The sequence below is a fragment of the Nasonia vitripennis genome (genome assembly GCF_009193385.2).
Source record: "Nasonia vitripennis strain AsymCx chromosome 4 unlocalized genomic scaffold, Nvit_psr_1.1 chr4_random0003, whole genome shotgun sequence".
Taxonomy (NCBI): Eukaryota; Metazoa; Arthropoda; class Insecta; order Hymenoptera; family Pteromalidae; genus Nasonia; species Nasonia vitripennis.
In genome coordinates this window covers 1,291,586-1,310,931 of record NW_022279638.1, presented here as the reverse complement: position 1 = coordinate 1,310,931, position 19,346 = coordinate 1,291,586, and the positions used below count along the sequence as shown (strand labels likewise).

General features: G+C 36.9%; 1 protein-coding gene across 16 annotated transcripts in view; it reads right to left on the bottom strand.

Annotated features, from left to right (window-relative positions):
• Positions 1-19,346, bottom strand: part of LOC100119218 (disks large 1 tumor suppressor protein) — a 1,703,670-nt gene that overhangs the window by 1,372,912 nt on the left and 311,412 nt on the right. For all 16 annotated transcript variants that reach the window (XR_004227336.2, XR_004227337.1, XR_004227338.1 and 13 more), the window contains one exon: positions 17,945-18,076. Coding sequence is in view for 13 of the 16 variants with exons in the window: in XM_031928125.2 (XP_031783985.1) it covers positions 17,945-18,076 (132 nt within the window). In the remaining 3 variants the exon portion in view is untranslated. The remainder of the gene's footprint in view (positions 1-17,944; positions 18,077-19,346) is intronic.

Sequence of the window (19,346 nt, the reverse complement as noted above, 5' to 3'; positions counted from 1 at the left end):
GCTTAATTAGATCGTGGATGGTGAGCGATCATTACACAGATAGTGACCACTTAGCGATAATAATAGAAATAAGAATATCAAAACAGAGATTCAACGGGAGGGCAACGACAAAAAGAGTCGGTTGGAAAACAAAGGATTATGATAAGGAGCCATTTCTGCTGGTTCTAGAAGAAATACAGCTGTCTGGATCTGCAAATGATAAGGTCGAGCAGGTAATGGAAAATATTACCCGAGCCTGCAACGCAACGATGCCAAGGAGGGCTCTAAACAATAGACGACTGCCAGTATACTGGTGGGATAAAGAAATTGACGCATCCCGCAAAGAGTGTCATCATACCAGAAGACGGTAACACGGGGCTCGGAAGTAATACTACAAGACTGGTCGTGGTAAAGAAATAGTAGACGTCCTAAATAAAGAAATAAAGAATGCTAAACGGCTACTCAATGAAAAATCCGAGAAAATAAACGACAGTGCCTGATAGAGTTACAGAACAAGGTTAAGCTGGATCCCTGGGGGCAACCGTACCAAGTGGTAGTAAAGAAGATAAAGTGAGGTTATATCCCCCCTTCTCAGAGCCCGGAATTGGTAGATCGTATTGTAATAACACTGTTTCCCCTTCAACTGGAAGTAACACCTATTCCTGAAGCGAAGGCAAATGACGAAATCATTCCAACAATCACCACAGATGAATTACTGGCTGCATGCAAGAGAATTGGGAACAACAAGGCTCCAGGCCTAAATAGCATACCCAATATTGCATTGAAACAAGATATACAGGTATACCCCGATGTCTTTGTGGACATGTACAATACATGTCTTGGAAAAGGGACGTTTCCTAAGAACTGAAAAAAGCAACGCCTAGTGCTACTACCAAAAGGAGATAAGCCACCTGGAAAAGCTACCCCATACAGACCACTCTGCATGCTGGACACCCCGCGCAAGATTGTACAGCGCATAATCGGCGTTAGAATGGACTAAATCATTGCAAAATCAGGCGGACTAGCAAAATATCAATACGGCTTTAGGAAAAAACGTTCCAATCTTGATGTCGTAAGCTTAGTAGTCGACATCGCTAGAACTGCAACAGAAAAAAAAAGATGGAAAGGATGATCCAAGAAGTACTGTGCTATTATTACACTAGATGTTAAAAATGTGTTAAAAACTCAGCCAGCTGGGAAAAGATACACGAGGCACTACAGAAAAAAGAGGTACCCGAATATATAAGAAGAATTAGGTCTGACTACCTGCAAGACAGAACCCTTATGTACGACACAGAGAGCAGCACGAAAACCTATCAAGTAACTTGGCCCGTTATTGTGGAACATCATGTTTGATAGAGTACTTAGGCTAGAGCTACCCGAAGGGGCAACGGTTGTAGGATTTGTAGATAACATTGCAGTAGTGGTAGAAGCAAAGCAAAAGGAAGAGGTGACGGAAATCGCTAACGAGGCAGTAGGCATTATCCACAATTGGCTAAAGCAGACTGGACTTGAGCTTGCTAGCCATAAAACGAAGGCTATTCTTATATCCAGTAGGAAGAAAATAGAGATAATAACGCTGTCAGTGGACGCAAATCCTACGATCAGACGTCGCCGATCGTAGGATTTGTGGATTTGCCATTCGACGTCGCGGGTATACAACGCGACGTAACGGTGGCGATCATGCCCGAAGTGATCAACGAATGTCTAGTTGGGACGAATTTCGGACGCCTGTTCGGCGCAGTCCACGATCCAAACGAGAACGTCCTGTATCTGAAGAAGGAGCGAAAGATTGTCCAACTCCAGGTGGCTATGATAGCTACAGCAGGGGCGATAGATATCGCCGCGGTTGGACTCGCGTACGTCATTGACGACGAGTACGCGCAGATTCGCAGAATGCTGAACAGCATCCTGCCTAAATCAAACCGTACGATCGGACGGACGCAGTTGATTGAGCATGGGATAGACGTTGGATCGGGCAGGCCGATAAAACAGAAGTATTATCCCGTGTCGCCAAAAATAGAGGAGGAGATGTATCAACAAGTACGAGAGTTGCTTGCTGCGGGAATCATCGAACCCTCTGACAGTGCTTGGTCGAGCCCGGTAGTGATGATGCGCAATGCGAATGGGCAATATCGTTTTTGCGTCGACTTCCGGAAAGATAATGCGCTGCCAAAGGCTGACGCATATCCATTACCTAACATGGATGATATCCTTCGTAAACTGCAGAAAGCGAAGTACATATCGACGTTGGACCTTAGAAGCGCGTACCATCAAATACCGTTGAAAACGGAGGCGAGATCTCTGACGGCCTTTACAGTTCCTGGGCTAGGTTTATTTTAATTCACGCGTATGCCGTTTGGTTTAGCCTACGCTGGAGCGACCTTCCAGCGAATAATCTACGAAGTGATCAGCCCAGAACTCCAGCCATATGCGTACTCATACTTCGTTGATATCATCATCGCGACAGAGACGTTCGAAGAGCATCTTGAGTACTTAGAGAAAGTGCTCCAGCGAGTAAACGCGGCTGAATTGACGATCAACCAAGACAAAAGTGTCTTTTGCGGAAAAGAGGTGAAGTACCTTGGCGTCCTGGTTAATCACGACGGTTTTCGGCCGGATCCAGAGAAGATAGCGCCCATTGTGTCGTATCCAGTGCCGAAAAACCTGAAACAGCTGAGACGTTTCTTAGGAATGGCGTCGTGGTATCGCAAATTCTTGCAACAATTCGTGACCGTCGCTGTACCGCTCCATCGCCTGACAAAGAAAGGTAGAAAATACGAGTGGGGGACGGAACAGTAAGACGCTTTCCAACAAGTTAAAGTGCTGATAGCGTCTGCACCGATTCTTCATTTTCAGATTTCGAATTACAGTTCGTATTGCAGACGGACGCCAAGTGACACCGGTCTCGGCGCGGTACTTTTCCAAGTAATCATCGGAGAAGAGCGGGTTTTGGAATTCGCTAGCCGCACAATGTCAAAAGCCGAGAGAAACTACAGTGTCACAGAGAGAGAATGCCTCGCTGTAATCTGGGCTATACGGAAGTTCAGACCGTTTATTGAGGGATATCAATTTAAGGTCATCGCGAACCACAGTAGTTTGCGGTGGCTATGAAACTTGCATAATCCCACCGGACGCCTAGCAAGATGGGCGCCAGGAAATGCAAGGCCACATCTACACTGTGGAGCATAGAAAAGGCCTGCTAAATGCCGTACTAGACGCATTGTCGCGTATGTACGAAGAAGACGCAGTACCAGTCGAAGCAGTCGTTAGATAGCTCTCGGCCTTTGGAAGGTAAACACAGGACTTTGCTCGTGATATCGTGTGCTGTGCTGTGCTGCTTAGCGGTCCAGCAACGTCTAGTCCTGCAGTCTGTCTGGGATCAGGAGCGTCGGCGACGAGATTGTGAAGGTTTGTGTGGCGCGCAGTGACTATGATTGTGTGCATGAGAATGTATATCACCTGTGCTAGGGTGATCCAGCGCGCGCGACCGTCAGGGCGTTATACGCGCGCGAGCGCGATTATTTCAGCGTCGCGGCGAGTCGTAAAGTTGTTGGCAACTCGCGTATCATTATTGTTATTTTGCATTTGTAAACTCACGGTTTTGGCGTGCTAGTGAAATATAACTTGGCCTTATTATTTGCAGAATATCAATAATGATATATATATATATATATATATATATATATATATATATATATATATATATATGGGACGTTTCACGTCAATCGGACCATCAGTGCACCCAAAATTTGGGTTAACCCAACAAGACGTTTGAGGTCTCAAAATGATCGTCTGGTCAAGGGCTTTTGAAAAAGTTCTGGCCTTTTCAAAAATCCAATGTGGCGCATAAAATATGGAGCCTGAAACCCACGTTTTCATAGCACATTCAACAAAAACAATAGTAAAAATTTTCTAATTTGTGAAATATCCTACCAAAAAGCATGTACAACTCATGATAGGACATATTATTGACAATGCTGACGGAATTCCAAAATCAAAAATGGCGGAATCAAAATGGTGGACATTATACCTCCACCAAACCCATTTTACCGCAACAAATGATTTTTTATCAGTTTAAAGTATCGATATGGGGGTTTTCAGGGTCACTGAATCTTATTTTAACTTCGACATTTTAAAATTCGAAATGGTGGATCCAAATTGGCGGACACTATACCACCACCAAACCAATTTTACCGCAACAAATAATTTTAGATCACTTTAAAGTATCGATATGAGGGTTTTTGGGGCCACTGCACCTTATTTTAACCTCGAAATTTTTAAATCCAAAATGGCCGATCCAAAATGGCGGACATTATACAACCACCAAAACTATTTTACCGCAATGAACGATTTTAAATCAGTTTAAAGTATCGGTATGGGAGTTTAAGGGGCCGCTGAATCTTATTTTAACCTCGAAATTTCAAAATTCAATATGGCCAATATAAACTGGCGGATATTTGTCATAACCCACCCGTAGGCTCTCTCGCGAAAAGCCCCTGCTAACGCGCAACCTGCCGAACACACCACGCACGCTGCAGCGCTTATCACCGCGGCGCTAGTACCGCGGTGCGCCGCTAGGCGGCTGAGCATTACCCACAAGTGAAGTAGCGTCACGGAGGGCACATAAGGAGGCCGGGTCCAGCGCTGTACCTCGCCCCTCTTCCAACAGCCTAATGCTGCAAGTACACGGCTCGTGTCCAATGACGACTTGTGCAAAGACTTCAGCAAATAAAACTGTTTTGTAGCAAAGGAATTTATTACTTTCAAGTGATTTATTTCATCCCTCTTTTTTACCTGCACCCTCAACCCCTTCCCACGTTTAGCAACCCATAGAAAGGAATATTTTCTTCAAGGAATGCTTTCTTCATCGACGACTTTTTCTCCAACAGTCTTTTTCAGGATAGTTGGTGAGCAAGTTCATCAGCGGCTGTATTCATAGGCGACTTTTTCTCCAACAGTCCTTTTTAGGATAGTTAATAGGTACATTAATAGATACATTGGCGACTTCTTCTTCAACATCCTTTTTAAGGCAGTTGTTGAGTAAGTCTTACTTTATCGGCAACTTCTTGTTCAACTGTACTAGCCGTAATTTTGTTATTTCTAACATTTTTTTTTTGTTTGGGTTGTGCTTTCTCATATCCTACAACAATGTCTTCTCCCACAGTAAAAAAGGTAATATATGCTACTGATGGTGCTAAACAGCATTTTAAAAATCGATCAAATGAGTAGTTTAATGAGTCATAAGAGAGATTTTGGCGTTGATGCTGAATGGCACTGTTTTGCAACAGCACACGGAAAAGGTAGTTGCGATGGAGTTGGAGAGATAGTAAAGAGAGAAGCTACAAGAGCGAGCTTACAAGCTGCAAAAAATAAAGCAATTATAGATGTTAAAGCTCTTTATTCATGGGCTAATGGGCGATCATTCAATATAAAATTTTTCTTATACACCAAAAAAGATCACGAACAAACTCGTCAATTCCTAACAAAGAGATTTAAAAACTGTCCACCTGTCACAAACATACAAAAGTGAAAAAACCTCAGACAGATAATTCTAAATCTAATAGACCGGAAAAATATAAGATTCATGTGCACAAATACTGATTCCGATAATACATTTATAACCATTTACCTCACAAACCCCCATATCGATACTTTAAATTGATCTAAAATCATTTGTTGCGGTAAAATTGGTTTGGTGGTGGTATAATGTCCGCCATTTTGGATCCACCATTTCGAATTTTGACATGTCGAGGTTAAAATAAGATTCAGTGACCCTGAAAACCCCCATATCGATACTTTAAACTGATAAAAAATCATTTGTTGCGGTAAAGTGGGTTTGGTGGAGGTATAATGTCCACCATTTTGATTCCGCCATTTTTGATTTTGGAATTCCGTCAGCATTGTCAATAATATGTCCTATCATGAGTTGTACATGCTTTTTGGTAGGATATTTCACAAATTAGAACATTTTTATTATTATTTTGTTGAATGTGCTATGAAAACGTGAGTTTCAGGCTCCATATTTTATGCGCCACATTGGATTTTTGAAAAGGCCAGAACTTTTTCAAAAGCCCTTGACCAGACGATCATTTTGAGACCTCAAACGTCTTGTTAGGTTAACCAAAATTTTGGGTGCACTGATGGTCCGGTTGACGTGAAACGTCCCATATATATGCAAAAAAAAAAATCACCAAGTATTTACGGAGTGTAAAAGCATTTTTTTAGTCAAGTTCTTCAACGCTGAAATTAAATGAAAATTAAAATAAAACAAAATTTAGTTCCATAATTATAAAATATTCTGAGAAATTCATAATGATGGATTTTTATAATAAATATTGACTACAAATACAGGAGGATACTTCTATTGTCAAAATATAAAACGAATGCTTAAAAAAAATAATATTTGTTTTATTTTACTACGTACATAGATCAGTTCACATTTTATCTATTGCTTCCTCCAAGAAAAAGCTTTGTAATAGTAAAATTTACAGTTTCGCTAAAACTTCGTAGAAACGCATTTGGAGGTGTTTAGAGTTCGAATCATGCGTTTTTAGAAAATGTCCGTGCGGATGACTGTGAGTGCGCACGCGTGTGTGTATGTACGTATACTGTTATTATTCTGGAACCACGCGACCGATCGTAATCAAATTTTATACTCATATTTTTTCTGATTCTGAATTCGGAAAAATTTTGCTTCCTCCTAGAGGAAGCTTTGTAATAGTAAAATTTTTAGTTTCGTCAAAACTTCTAGAAAATACTTTTTGATCTGTTAAAAGTTCATATTAAGTGTTTTTATAATTTTACGGATGTGTATGTGTGTGTGCGCGTGTGTGTGTATGTATACCGTAATATTTCTGGAACTACTCCGTCAATATCAATAAAATTTGACCTACATATCTATTTTTAGATTCTGGATTCGAGAAAAAGAGATATTTTTTAATTTCTCAACTTTTTTTTCTTTGCATTTTTTGATTTCAGAATAACACTATTTTGCGGTTTTTTCAATCATCCCATTATTACAAACAATTCAGCTAAAATGTATTTCAAAGAAAATAAAATTAACTACTTTTCCTTGGTTGGTCCTCGGGATCGATTGCTTTGTTCGGCAGATAAAATTAAAAAGGTGCTTTTTTTTAAATTCATATTTCTGAAACTAAACATCATAACCTTACGAAAAAAATCATGTCGATGGGTCACGTGCCAAACTATATTCCATTAAAATTTCAAGTGATTTGACTACTTATTTTTTTAATAATTAATCAAAAACTGAAAAAAATGAGTTTTATAGAACAGTGTGGCTAAAATCCGCTGTTAAGTCACGAATAGGCGAGACTTGCGGATTTTAGCAGTCTGTGCTATAAAATTTTATACGATACTCTTGAATTAAATGGTTCAGTTTTACACGGCGCTTAGCGCCATCGCTGCGCTCGGGTGCTAACTGCGCCGTGTAAAAAAGAACCATTTAAGTCACACGTATCGTAATGTACTATTTTTTGTGCCTTGATTATGGACGTCAAAAAGCTCATTACACTTGAGATTTTGGGAAAAAGTAGATATTTTATGTGTTTTAGCTAAGTTCGTTGCACAGCTTTCAAACCCCTATGGTTCTGAAGATATCAAGTGACGCGGTAGCGCCACGAAGGCGAGTTGCCGCGGCGCCTGTGACACTATTTACTTCTATTTTGGTGTTCGGATTTTTCATGATACAGAAAAAAATGCTTATCGTTACTGTTCGTGAGTTTTTTTTTTGGCTTATCGGTATGTTTTCTGAGCTGAACTATTCTTTCCAACAAAAATATGTGTAGAAAAGCCGTTTAGTTTCATAATAAGCGAGTTTATATATCACGAATGCTCAAAACAGTATCTCTACTTTTTTCTCCAGTGTGGTAGGACCGTGAAGTTAGCCACACTAGCTATTATGTGAAATACAGTTGGGTATCGCTTTTCCACAGATTTCTATAAGCTGCGCAGAATAAATGTGTTTACATTGTCTGCTTGAATTTAAGGTTATGTTTTTGAACAGCTGCTGCACTGTCGCTGCACAAACTTTCTGAGTGTTCGGGGTCACTGATTACGTGGCCCAGGAAGTGGATTTCGTGATTTTCCGTGCATACATGCAAATATCGTTTCGCAGTAGCCGATCACGCTCGGTGTCTAGGTGCCAAGGGTCTCCGATGACGAGGCTGTCGAAATATATTGCGCGCTATAGATTTTTGTATCCACTTATCAATATCTGCCATAAATGCGTTCTAGGGTGACCGATAATAAAGTCATGCAGTGCGCACCGTACTTATTTCTAGTGCAAATATGTTTAAATCAGTTATGTTTACGGTCCAGGTACATGCGGTAGACAATGTCGCGATCGAGGTAGGGCTCTCCGTAGCTTTCATTGTCTAAGTGTAAAAACTGATTCCAGACACCAAAAGCTATGGAGCGTATCACCAAGACCCTGTCATCGGCGACCCCATGCAACTGGATACAATACACGAGAGATATCGATATTCCCGTAATAAAAATCCCAATACCCTCGTAGGAAATTGAGGCTAATATGGCCACGACATATCAAATTTTATTATGCCCAGTATAGTTAGATTATGTGGCATATCGTGGCTATATGTTCCTGTTAACAGGCGACGGTAAATGGGCATAATATGCTATAAAATTATGGCGAACGTTTTGTACATGGCAACCTAACCTTGCACATATTTATGCATATGTACATACAAACATGACCACACTCAACGCTCACACTGAAATGTACACTTTTTATGTGGGTTTAGATATTAGAAACATTAAGTAAAATTTGTGTGTTCAAGATTATCAACGATGAAGTGTAAAAGTGATGATCCTGACAGATATTCTCTCAACCCAGTGTTCGAGTCAGTCGCAGGCATCATCTATCATTATATTGCCTTATATGCAGTGTATTCGTGCAGGATGTTTAATTTGTAGTGTAGATGCTTATTTTATTATGTAGAAACATATAACATGTCTTTGCTAGCTAATCCACACCGAACCACATGGGCAAAATTTATAGATGCGTTTACATGAGAATTTAAACTATAGCTCTTGGGATAAAGACAAGTTGATATATTGTTTTAACAGCTTGAAACAAACCACGATGCAAAATTTCAGCTCTCGAAGTATGATAGTTTTTAATTGAAAGCAAAAAGAAAAAATTGAAAAAAGTAATTGTACAATCATTGAGAATTGTATTTTGCTCTCAATTAAAATCTATCATACTTAGAGGGCTAAAATTTTTCATGGTGATTTGTTTCAAGCTGTTAAAACAATATATTTACTTGTCTTTATCTCGAGTGCTTTAGTTTAAATTTTCATATAAGCTCGATGTGGGTCAGCTAGCAAAGGCAGACAAACAAAAGTTGTTACGCTAGCCTGTTTCTACATAATAAAATAAGCATCTACACTACAAATTAAACATCTTGCACGAATACACTGCATATAAGGCACTATAACGAATACTGCCTGCGACTGACTTGAACACTGAGTTGGGAATATCTGTTAAGACCATCACTTCTACACTTCATCATTGATAATCTTGAATACATCAATTTTACTTAAGGGGGCATACCACCTTTGAAATTAAAATCAAAATTTTTCATTAACAATGTATAAATAATTACCTTTATTCTGATGGTTTTAGACCTTCTATATACCTCTATAATACCTACGTATAGTAAGGAGTCCATAATTCACTGACCGTAAGATTCCAAAGGAACGAATGGCCCAAATGAGCTCAAACTCTAGGATATTGTTTAAAAGTACATTAGTTATGGTATAAATGAGGGGATTTGGTTTAAATTTCATAGAAAAAAAGTTACATGATAGTTATGTTAAAATTAATCAAAAATTGATAAAAAAAATCAGTAATATGCTTATAAATTTTCTATGAAATTTAAACCAAATCCCCTCATTCATACCATAACTAATGTACTTTTAAACAATATCCTAGAGTTTGAGCTCATTTGGGCCATTTGTTCCTTTGGAATCTTACGGTAAGTGAATTATGGACTCCCATTCCCAAAAATTTGGTTCATTTATATAAGTATTTATAAATTTTTAATGAAAAATTTTGATTTTGATTTCAAAGGTGGTGTGCCCCCTTAATGTTTCTAATATCTAAACCCACATAAAAAGTGTACATTTCAGTGTGAGTTTTAAGTGTAGTCCTGTTTGCATACATGCATGAATTATGTATAAGGTTAGATTGCCATTCCTAACATATTACCTTTTATTTTCCAAATTTGTTGTAAAAACCTTTTTTTAAACGTCAATGATTTTAAAATTTACTGATTTAGAGTAAATTTGATTATTAAGTTTATGAATTGTTGGTTAGTGGATCGAGTACTCAACATAATATGGGCATATTATGTCAAAGTATCCTGACATATTATGCTAAGAAAATATGGCCACTAGTTATCGACTAGTATATCTTATGGCATATTTTCTACTAGGGTATGCATTACCTGAACCCCATCATTATGTATTTTATTTTTAGAACAAGTTTTAGTTATTTCGATAAGTTCGCTCAAAAAGAAATGAAATCTCTAAAAAAAAAGACTTAACCAATATAAAAAGGTTAGGCGCGTTTGATGTTTTGCGTATCATCATGCATGTTAATAATTTTGTTTACAGTGAAATCACAGATTAAAAAACAACTAAGATCAATTATAAAAAGTCAAGTTTACAATGATATTATTTTATTTATAATACGGAAAACAAAATATCATTATGTTTAATTGAGGTCTGAGTCGAATGATTGGTAATTTAAACTTAAGTAATATAGTGATTAATTGCAAATAGCTCAAAAGATATTTATTACGTAACTTGCCATGCCCCTCACATTTTGTTCATCGTATATTGTTCACGAAGTGGTCTTATTGAAAGTGTACCTTTCTGCATATTTTATTTGTGTATATAAACATATAAAATTCTTATTTCAATAAAAGGAAATATTTTAAGTGTAAAAGTATGTATTATGAACTAAATGTGAGGGGCATGGCAAGTTACAAATACGAAAAACGCGCACGAGCGTAGCGAGTGTGATAAACACGGTGCAAAAAAGGACTACTTTAGTCACAGATAGGCGTGACTTAACAGCGGATTTTAGCCACACTGTTCTATAAAACTCATTTTTTTCAGTTTTTGATTAATTATTAAAAAAATAAGTAGTCAAATCACTTGAAATTTTAATGGAATATAGTTTGGCACGTGACCCATCGACATGATTTTTTTCGTAAGGTTATGCCCCTCACATTTAGTTACGTAGCAAATATCTTTTTAGTTATTTGTAATTGATTAATAATTACTTAAGCTTAAATTACCAATCATTCGACTCAGACCTCAATTGAACATAATAATTTTTTGTTTTCCGTATTATAAATAAAATAATATGATTGTAAACTTAACTTTTTATAATTGATCTCAGTTGTTTTTTAATCTGTGATTTCACTGTAAACAAAATTATTAACATACATGATGATACGTAAACATCAAACTCGCCTAACCTTTTTACTTTGGTTAAGCTTTTTTTAGAGATCAAAGTTTCAATTTTTTTTTGAAAAATTTTTAATTTTATATATCTCTAATACAATGTAGTCGAATGATTTAAAATTTTATTGGGTAATTTATCATAAAAAAGCTACCTGCCGCTAAAACTTTAAACGATTTTGTCGAGCGGTTCTCAAGTAAAGAGCTAAAATGTAAAAACCGATTTTTCTCAAAACTTTTACTTCCTCTTATAGGGGTGTCGTTGCACGTCGTTAAAGTCCCTATCTATGAATTCATGTCATACTGATATATTCTGTGAAAAAAATTGACAGCAGCGTTTGTATTCTATAATAAAAAACAGAGTGATCTGCAAACTTGTGGACAATGAACCATCCAAAACTTATATATTAAATTGTGTATCAAAAACCGCTTCATACATTAGCAGGTAGATATATAAATATTTTAAAACAATATTTTATTTATTAGACCTATAAATTTAGCTGGAGGAAGCTACGTGCCAATGAATTGGCAGCGTTTTTTTTCTTCTGACCATTTTTAGCCTAATTATAACCATTTTTCAATTTTTGAAAAAATATTTTTGCTTTTTGATGATATGATTTATACAATATATTCAACAATAGTGTATCTAAAAGAGGATAAAATTATCTACTTTTTCCCGCAAGATTTTCCAGATTAACTGTTCCTTTTAATTGTTATGATAAAAAAGGGGATTTTCAGGAAAAAAAAATTTAATATCTCCAAAACTTAATCGTCAAACGTTATAAAAACATGTATGACAATAATAATAAATCTGTTTATTCAACTTTAAAGTTTTACATGAGATATTTTAATTTTAATTATTTACATTTACTTTTCACTCTCTCTTTTTCATTTTCATAATGTTTGTGGGTATTTTGTGTGTGATTGCATGTGTAGACTGTTTGCGTAGTGTATACTTTTATTCATGTGTGTGTAATTCTTGTGTGTGTGTGTGTGTCAGTGTACTTGTTCGTGTGGTGTATTCGCTTCGCTCTTCGCTCTTCTTCTCTTCTCTCTTCATTTATCTGGGGTTTCTTTTTCTTTATCTTCCTTCCTCTCTTCTTCTCTCTGTTCCTTCTCTGTCTTTTCCTCTTTTCTGCTGACGCTTATCACCTTCTTTATCTCTTCCTTTCCTTTCTCTTCTGCTTCTCCCTGCGTGTTCTTATTCTTTTTTGTTCCATTTCTTTCCTTTCTTGTTCTACTCTTTCTGACTCCTGCATTTTCATCTCTTTTTTCTCTATCTCCTTTTTTCTTTTCTTCCTGCATCCTCATCTCGCACAGCATCGCTTCTTTCCAAGTCTATTAACGGCTCTTCATCTGCTTCTTCTTCTGTGATCTTTTTTAGCCCTCCTTCTTCCCTGTTCCATTTAAACCATTCTTCTCCGATCTTAATCCTTTTGTTTTCTAATCTTATCTGAAATTTCTCACCTTTTTCCGTCTTCTTTTCCTCTAACTCTCTTGCCATCTTTATCAGGTGTAATCTGTCCTCTCTTTCCTTTAGGCTTAGCCACTCGTCCGAAACATAAAAGTTTTCCTCTCTTGCCACCCATCTCCATTTCCGTAATTTCCTTCTGCCTTTAACCTCTTCAAAATCTATCCTCAGCATGTTTTCGTTAATCTTTTCTGTCCACCATCCTTCCTCTCCTATTTTCTTTTTTATCCACTCTCTTACCTCTCTTAACTATCTGTCTCCAGTATAGTCCTTTCCTGATGAACAGCGACTTTTCGTGTCTCTTTCTTTCTTTCTTATCTCTTTCTGATTCTTCCTTACTTTCCTCTATTGTTGTTATCTTTCCCTTCTTTCCTTATGTGTCCTCTTCTGTCTCCTTGCTTTCCAATTTCTCTATTCTTTTTCTCAATTCTCTAATTTCCTCGTCCTTCATCTTGAGCTCTTTCCACCATTTCTCTTTTCCTATTCTTTCCTCCTTGTCCTTTTCTAGCATCCAGATTTTCAGCTCCCGTATCCTTTCTAGAGCCCATTCAAGTCTCTCCTCCAGTTTTTTCGTTTCATTCATCTTACTTTTTACTTCTTTCCTCTTTGTTTTCTTTCCCTCTTTATGTTTGTCTTTTTCTCAGCTTTCTAACCAGTCCGTTTTCTCTCCGCCTCGTGTTGCCACCTCCCCTCTTTTGCGCGTTCTTAAATTGCTCGTGCTTGACCCACCTGCTCCGCTCCTTGCGTACCGTTTTCCTCTTCTTCTTCGTTCCGTTCCGCTCTTTTTCTTATCCATTTTATTTGTAGTAGTTTCCCTAGATTCTTCTGTCGTCCATTCAGTTTCTCTTGCCATGTTCCTTCCGTTTTTGTATTTTCACACTCTTCCATTGTATGTTTTGTCGTCTCCATTTTTTCTATACATTTTCTGTTTTCTTCTTCTGTCCAATATTTATTTGCTCTCGTTTCATTCCCCAGTCTAAATCTTGCCTGCCTCTCTAGTTCTTTGTTTCTTTTTTTTCTCCTTTTTTGAGGTACTCTGGTGTTTCTCCGTAGCTCTCTATTACTTACTTTATTGCTTTTGCGTATTCTGATTTTTCCATTTTTTCATTCCACTGCTGTCTCTCTATATCTTTGCTTATCTGTTCTAAATCGGGCCATACTGGTCCTTCTTCCATCTTTTCCATTTATCCTTGGAGTGAGATTCCTCTACCTTCGAGATATTTTTTCCTAAAATTCGCGTCTTCTCTTACTCTCTGCTGTCCTCTCGCCTCCTTCTGTAGCTCCTTCCAACATTCTTTTAAAAGCGTCCCTTCCTCTGCTGTCCTTAGTTTTTCTTCATATTTTAGCGCCCTTCACCTGTCTTAACCGCGATTCCTTCTCTTTTTTTTCTAACATTAAAACGTGTCTTGGGGTGTTCCTATCTGTTTTTAATACCCATTTCATGTACTTGTCTTGAATCCTCTCTATTTCTTTATATTCTTTCCACCCCCAAATTTCAGCTCCATACAGTATCAGCGATTTTACCAGGCAGTCGAAGAGCTTCATCCTCAGGTGCCAGTTTTCTTTGAACAGCTTTTCCCCTATACTCCATATTTTCCCTAGTGCTGCGTTTGCCTTCCCTCTTACTTTCTATATCTGTTCCTCTTCTTTGTTGTTACATTTCAGCTCATATCCCACGTATGTGAAACTTTTAACTTCCTCGATTTCTTTCCCATCCCATTCGAATGTTACCTTCCCTTCCTGCCTTCCTTTTTTCTGCATCTCATTATCTTCGACTTTTCTACGTTCAGTTCCAGTCCTTTCTTTTTTATGGACTTCTTAAACCTCTTCAGCATTTTCCTCATTCCTTCTTCGTTATTTGCCATTAACACTATGTCATCTGCGTATCCTATTGAGTATACTTTCTTGTTGCCTAATATCAGTCCTCCTTCCTGTACTTTCTTCATTTCTTGTTCTAAGTCTGCAAATGCGATGTTGAATAGCGCCGGACTGAGTGGGCACCCTTGTCTCACACATTTTTCCGTTTTGAACTTTCCTGTCCTTTTTTTACCAATTCTAACTCTGCTGTGTGTATCTTTGTATATTTATTTTATTTTCCTTATGTACTTGTCTTTTACTTTTTTCTTTTCCATAATTTTCCATATCCCCTCTCTTTTTAGTTTGTCAAACGCCGCTCTCATATCAGCGAAGAATAAAAACACCTTTCCTTTTTATTTTTCTATTTATTTCTCTACTATGGCCTTTACTATATATATCGCATCCACTGTGCCCCTTCCTTCTCTAAATCCCATCTGTGTGTCATCTAGAACCTTCTTCTCTTCCAGTTCAGCTCTCAGTTTTTTTCAATTATATTTGCATATATTTTATATCCCGTATCCATCAGCGTTATCCTCCTATAGTTTCCTGCTTCATCTTTATCTCCTTTTTTATATATCGGCGCGATTAGCCCCGTATTCCATTCCTCTGGGAAGCCGTTCCCCCTCCATATACTATTTAGAATGTTGCATAGGAAGTCCTCAGCTCTGTCCCCTCCGAATATCCATGCCTCATTTTGTATCTCGTCTTCTCCTGCCGCCTTCTTCTTTTTAAGTTTCCTGATTGCCTCCTTGATCTCCTCATGTGTGATCTCTTCTTCTTGCTCTCTTTCCTTCTTTTGGTTTTCTTTATTTCCTTGTCCTCCTTTCCATATATTCCTCTCTGTCTTTCTCTCTTTCTTCTGTGTTTTTTCCGTCCAGTAATTTCTTGAAGTATTCTTCCCATTCCTTTTCTGTAATCTTTTCGCTGAGTTTTTCCCTACCTTTCCTCCTTTTTTATTTACCACTTCCCAGAAGCCTTGACCTTTTTTTACATTCTGTAGTTCTCCTATCATCTTTTCTCCCTCCTCTTTCTTCTTTTTCTCTATTAGTTGTCTATATTTGCTGCGTTCTATTAGGAATTCTTTTTTGTCTTCTCTCCCCTCTCTCCAATTCGTTGCATTCCTTATTCCACCATCCCTCGCCTATCCTTTTGCTTTTCTTTTTTTTTCGTTACCGCGTTTTTGACTATTTCTTTCAGCTCCCTCCAATCTTTCGGCGCCCAAGCTTTCCCTAGCTAATCTCTATATTCTTCTATTCCTTTTTCTGTCCAGTCCGTTATGAGTTCTTCTTCCTCCGTTTCTATCTTTTTCATCATTTACATTCTCTTGCTCTCCCTTTTTGGTGAGACCTCTTTGCCGCTTTCGTCCTGATTTCGTATCCTTTTAGTCTGTTTTCCCATATTTTGCTGTTTTTCTCCTCTACCCATGTTTCTGTTAATCCTATAATGTCGAATTCCTTGACGTATTTCCAGTCTTTTTCTTTCATTTTCCCTATCCCTGCTATGTCCCACCAGATTACCTTTATTTCTGTCTCCTTCCCTCGCTTATTCCTTCTTCCTTCCTCCTTCCCTCTCTGTTTTTCCATTTTCTTTTCGAAACCATTGTTCATTTCTCTCGTTCCAGAACCATTCTATGTTTCCTATCTTAAATTTAGTATACCCTACCTTTGCCTTTTCTCCTTTTTTTACCACTTCTCTTCTTTTCTTTATCACGATCTCTTTGTCTCTTGTTTCTAAATGTTTTGAGAAAACTTATGATTTATAAGGTTATGAGGATCCTATTGTATTTAAACTATTGAGGCTTAAATTTTTTTCTATCAATAATTAGGATTGAAAGTATTTTAAAAATCATTAATATACTGTATATTTAAACAATATTTTATCTATTGGAACTATACATTTTGTTGGAGAAATCTACGTGCCAAAGAATTGGAAGCGGTTTTTTTTAGATAAAATGTAAGCATAAATTTATATATTTATAACTATTATCCATAGAATATAAATTTTCATAAGTATTTTTCATGAATAATTTGAATTGTTACTGTCCACTGAAATGAGTCGACTTATTATTTCTAATCCTAATTCTACGAATTAAATCTTGTGTCAGTTACACTCATGCTTTCAAAGTACATCAATATTTTTTGATTTACTAGCAAAAGCAACTGATTTCTATGGTTGATTAATAGTTTTTGAGACAAATAGTGATTATCATCTTCTAAAATTGAACTGGGTAAAGTTTAAAAAGTTTCCATTATTATTCTGAAATTGATATTCATCGTATTTAAATATGTATAATGGCGTATGACTTTTTCTGTTTTCCTACAAATTAAGTTAACGTCATCCGATGGATAGATCAATTTATTTCCTCGGTCTTTCTGGGGTGTTAATATTGATTTGGTATCCTTGTCCTTATCGTTACATGCATTTAGTATACTCCAACTTTTTCACAGTAAATCTTTACTACCATTGCGCTAACTACTGATCCAGCTATATGCTTCGCACTCTTCTAAATATAATCGGAACATATCCAGCCTTCAGTTGGACATAAGCCCGATGTGGTTTGTAAAAAGTAAGTTGTTTTGATAAAAGGTTCTTTTAATGTACGTCGAGCTGCGTTCCATCTAAAGGCGAACAATTTGCAGACGGCGATATAGAAATATTATTATATCCGCCCATTCTTCTTATAGCAAAAAAAAAAACATTTCTAAGTGGTCTTGGGATAATTTATAAATTTACACAGAACTTACACGGAATAAGTTCGCATAAATCTGTATTACGAATTAGCTACTCTACTTAGATGTTTACTTGCATTATATTGTGGTCACTTACTATGATATAAACATTGCTTGTTGCAATCTTATAAATAAATTTTATTGATAAGTATAAACACATCTTATATTAATGAGTATCTTATACCTAATCACTTACAAGATCTTGCATGAGACTTCAATTAACTAATAATTGTTTCATGTTTTAAATGAGTTTTTTTTTTACTCTATCACAACGGGAAAAAATGTCAAATGTGATGAGTTGTGTTTTATTTATTTTTAAAAGCAGTATCGATCGAAATTTCGCGGTTCGACTTCAGCTCCATGGCGAGTTATATAATAAATTGTATATACTTACCAATTAACGCTTGGAAAAATCTACTTTTCAATATTCTAATAAATCTTTCTATTTCAATTAAAAGCTGCTTTTCTGGAGATTTAGTCAATCTTGAGTAATAGTCACTGAGCAGTTCCAACGCCCTGTGTGTATCTGAAAAACATATTATCCCATTTTAATAATTTTTTAACATCAGATTTTTATTTTTTCATTACATATGTGTCTATGCCTAATGAAAAACCAACAGGTTACCTTATTAGCTCTTATTAGCTCATTATTAGCAAAAGATTCAATTGAGAAAATTAAGTCGAAGAATATTTGTAGATACTAATGCAATGATTTTTTCGTAACACGTGCATCGAAAACACATTTTTCGCCTACGAAAAAGTGGAGCGAAAGTCGAGTTTTTCAAGCCTAGGTTTTTTCCCGGGGGCAAAAGTAGACAGCACTTTCGCCTTCAACATTTTAAAAATTTTCAAAATTTTGTTTTTTCAGGCAGGCTAAAAAGAGCGCTATAGATGCCCTCACTATAAAAAGCACGGTACACAACAAGGGGCGAAAGTTGGCTTTTTCAGACTCGGATGATGATTGAGCACTCGTATCCGTCTCGAGCACCTGCGGCGCCCTCGACTCCCATTCGTGCTCAATCATCATCCTTGCTTGAATAAAACAATTTTCGCTCCTAGTTGTGTAATGTACTATTCTTTTGCACACTTGTATTAAAATATACTATTCACAAAGTATTCACAGGTAGCTTATTACTTTTTGATTGTAGTACCAGACATTGCTTTTTCCAGATCCTAGGAAACGTCCCTTCTTTGAGACATGAATTGTACGGATCCACAAATATATCAGGCTGAGCCTGGATAGCCTGTTTTAATCCAATATTGGGTATGCTATCCAGGCCTAGAGCCTTTTGCATGCAGCCAGTGGTTCCTCTGTGGTGATTGTTGGAATGATTTCGTTATTTGCGTCCGCTCTAGGGATAGCTGTTACTTCCAATTGAAGGAGAAACAGCGTAGTCACAATACGATCCAGTGATTCCAGACTTTTAGGAGGGGAAATATAACCTACCTTTATCTTCTCCATTACTCGGGAATATAGCTCCACCTCGTCCTGTAACGCCTTAAGGCACCGACGTTTATTTTTTCGGATTTTGCTTTCTTCCTAAGGAATCTTCGTGATAGTAATTTGTAGAGTTAGTCTAAAAACATATTGGAAGTGTGTTTTGAAGTATTTTAAGTCAAAAAACCGCTGTTAATTCTTTGTCACGTAGCTTCCTTCAACATTATGTATTGCTTAATATCAGAATTATTTTTACTTCATATATAATTCTATCAAGTTTTTTTTTGTTTGATGGATAAAATTATTTCGAATCAATTACATATATATAATTAAATCTTTCTCTCTCTCTCTCTCTCTC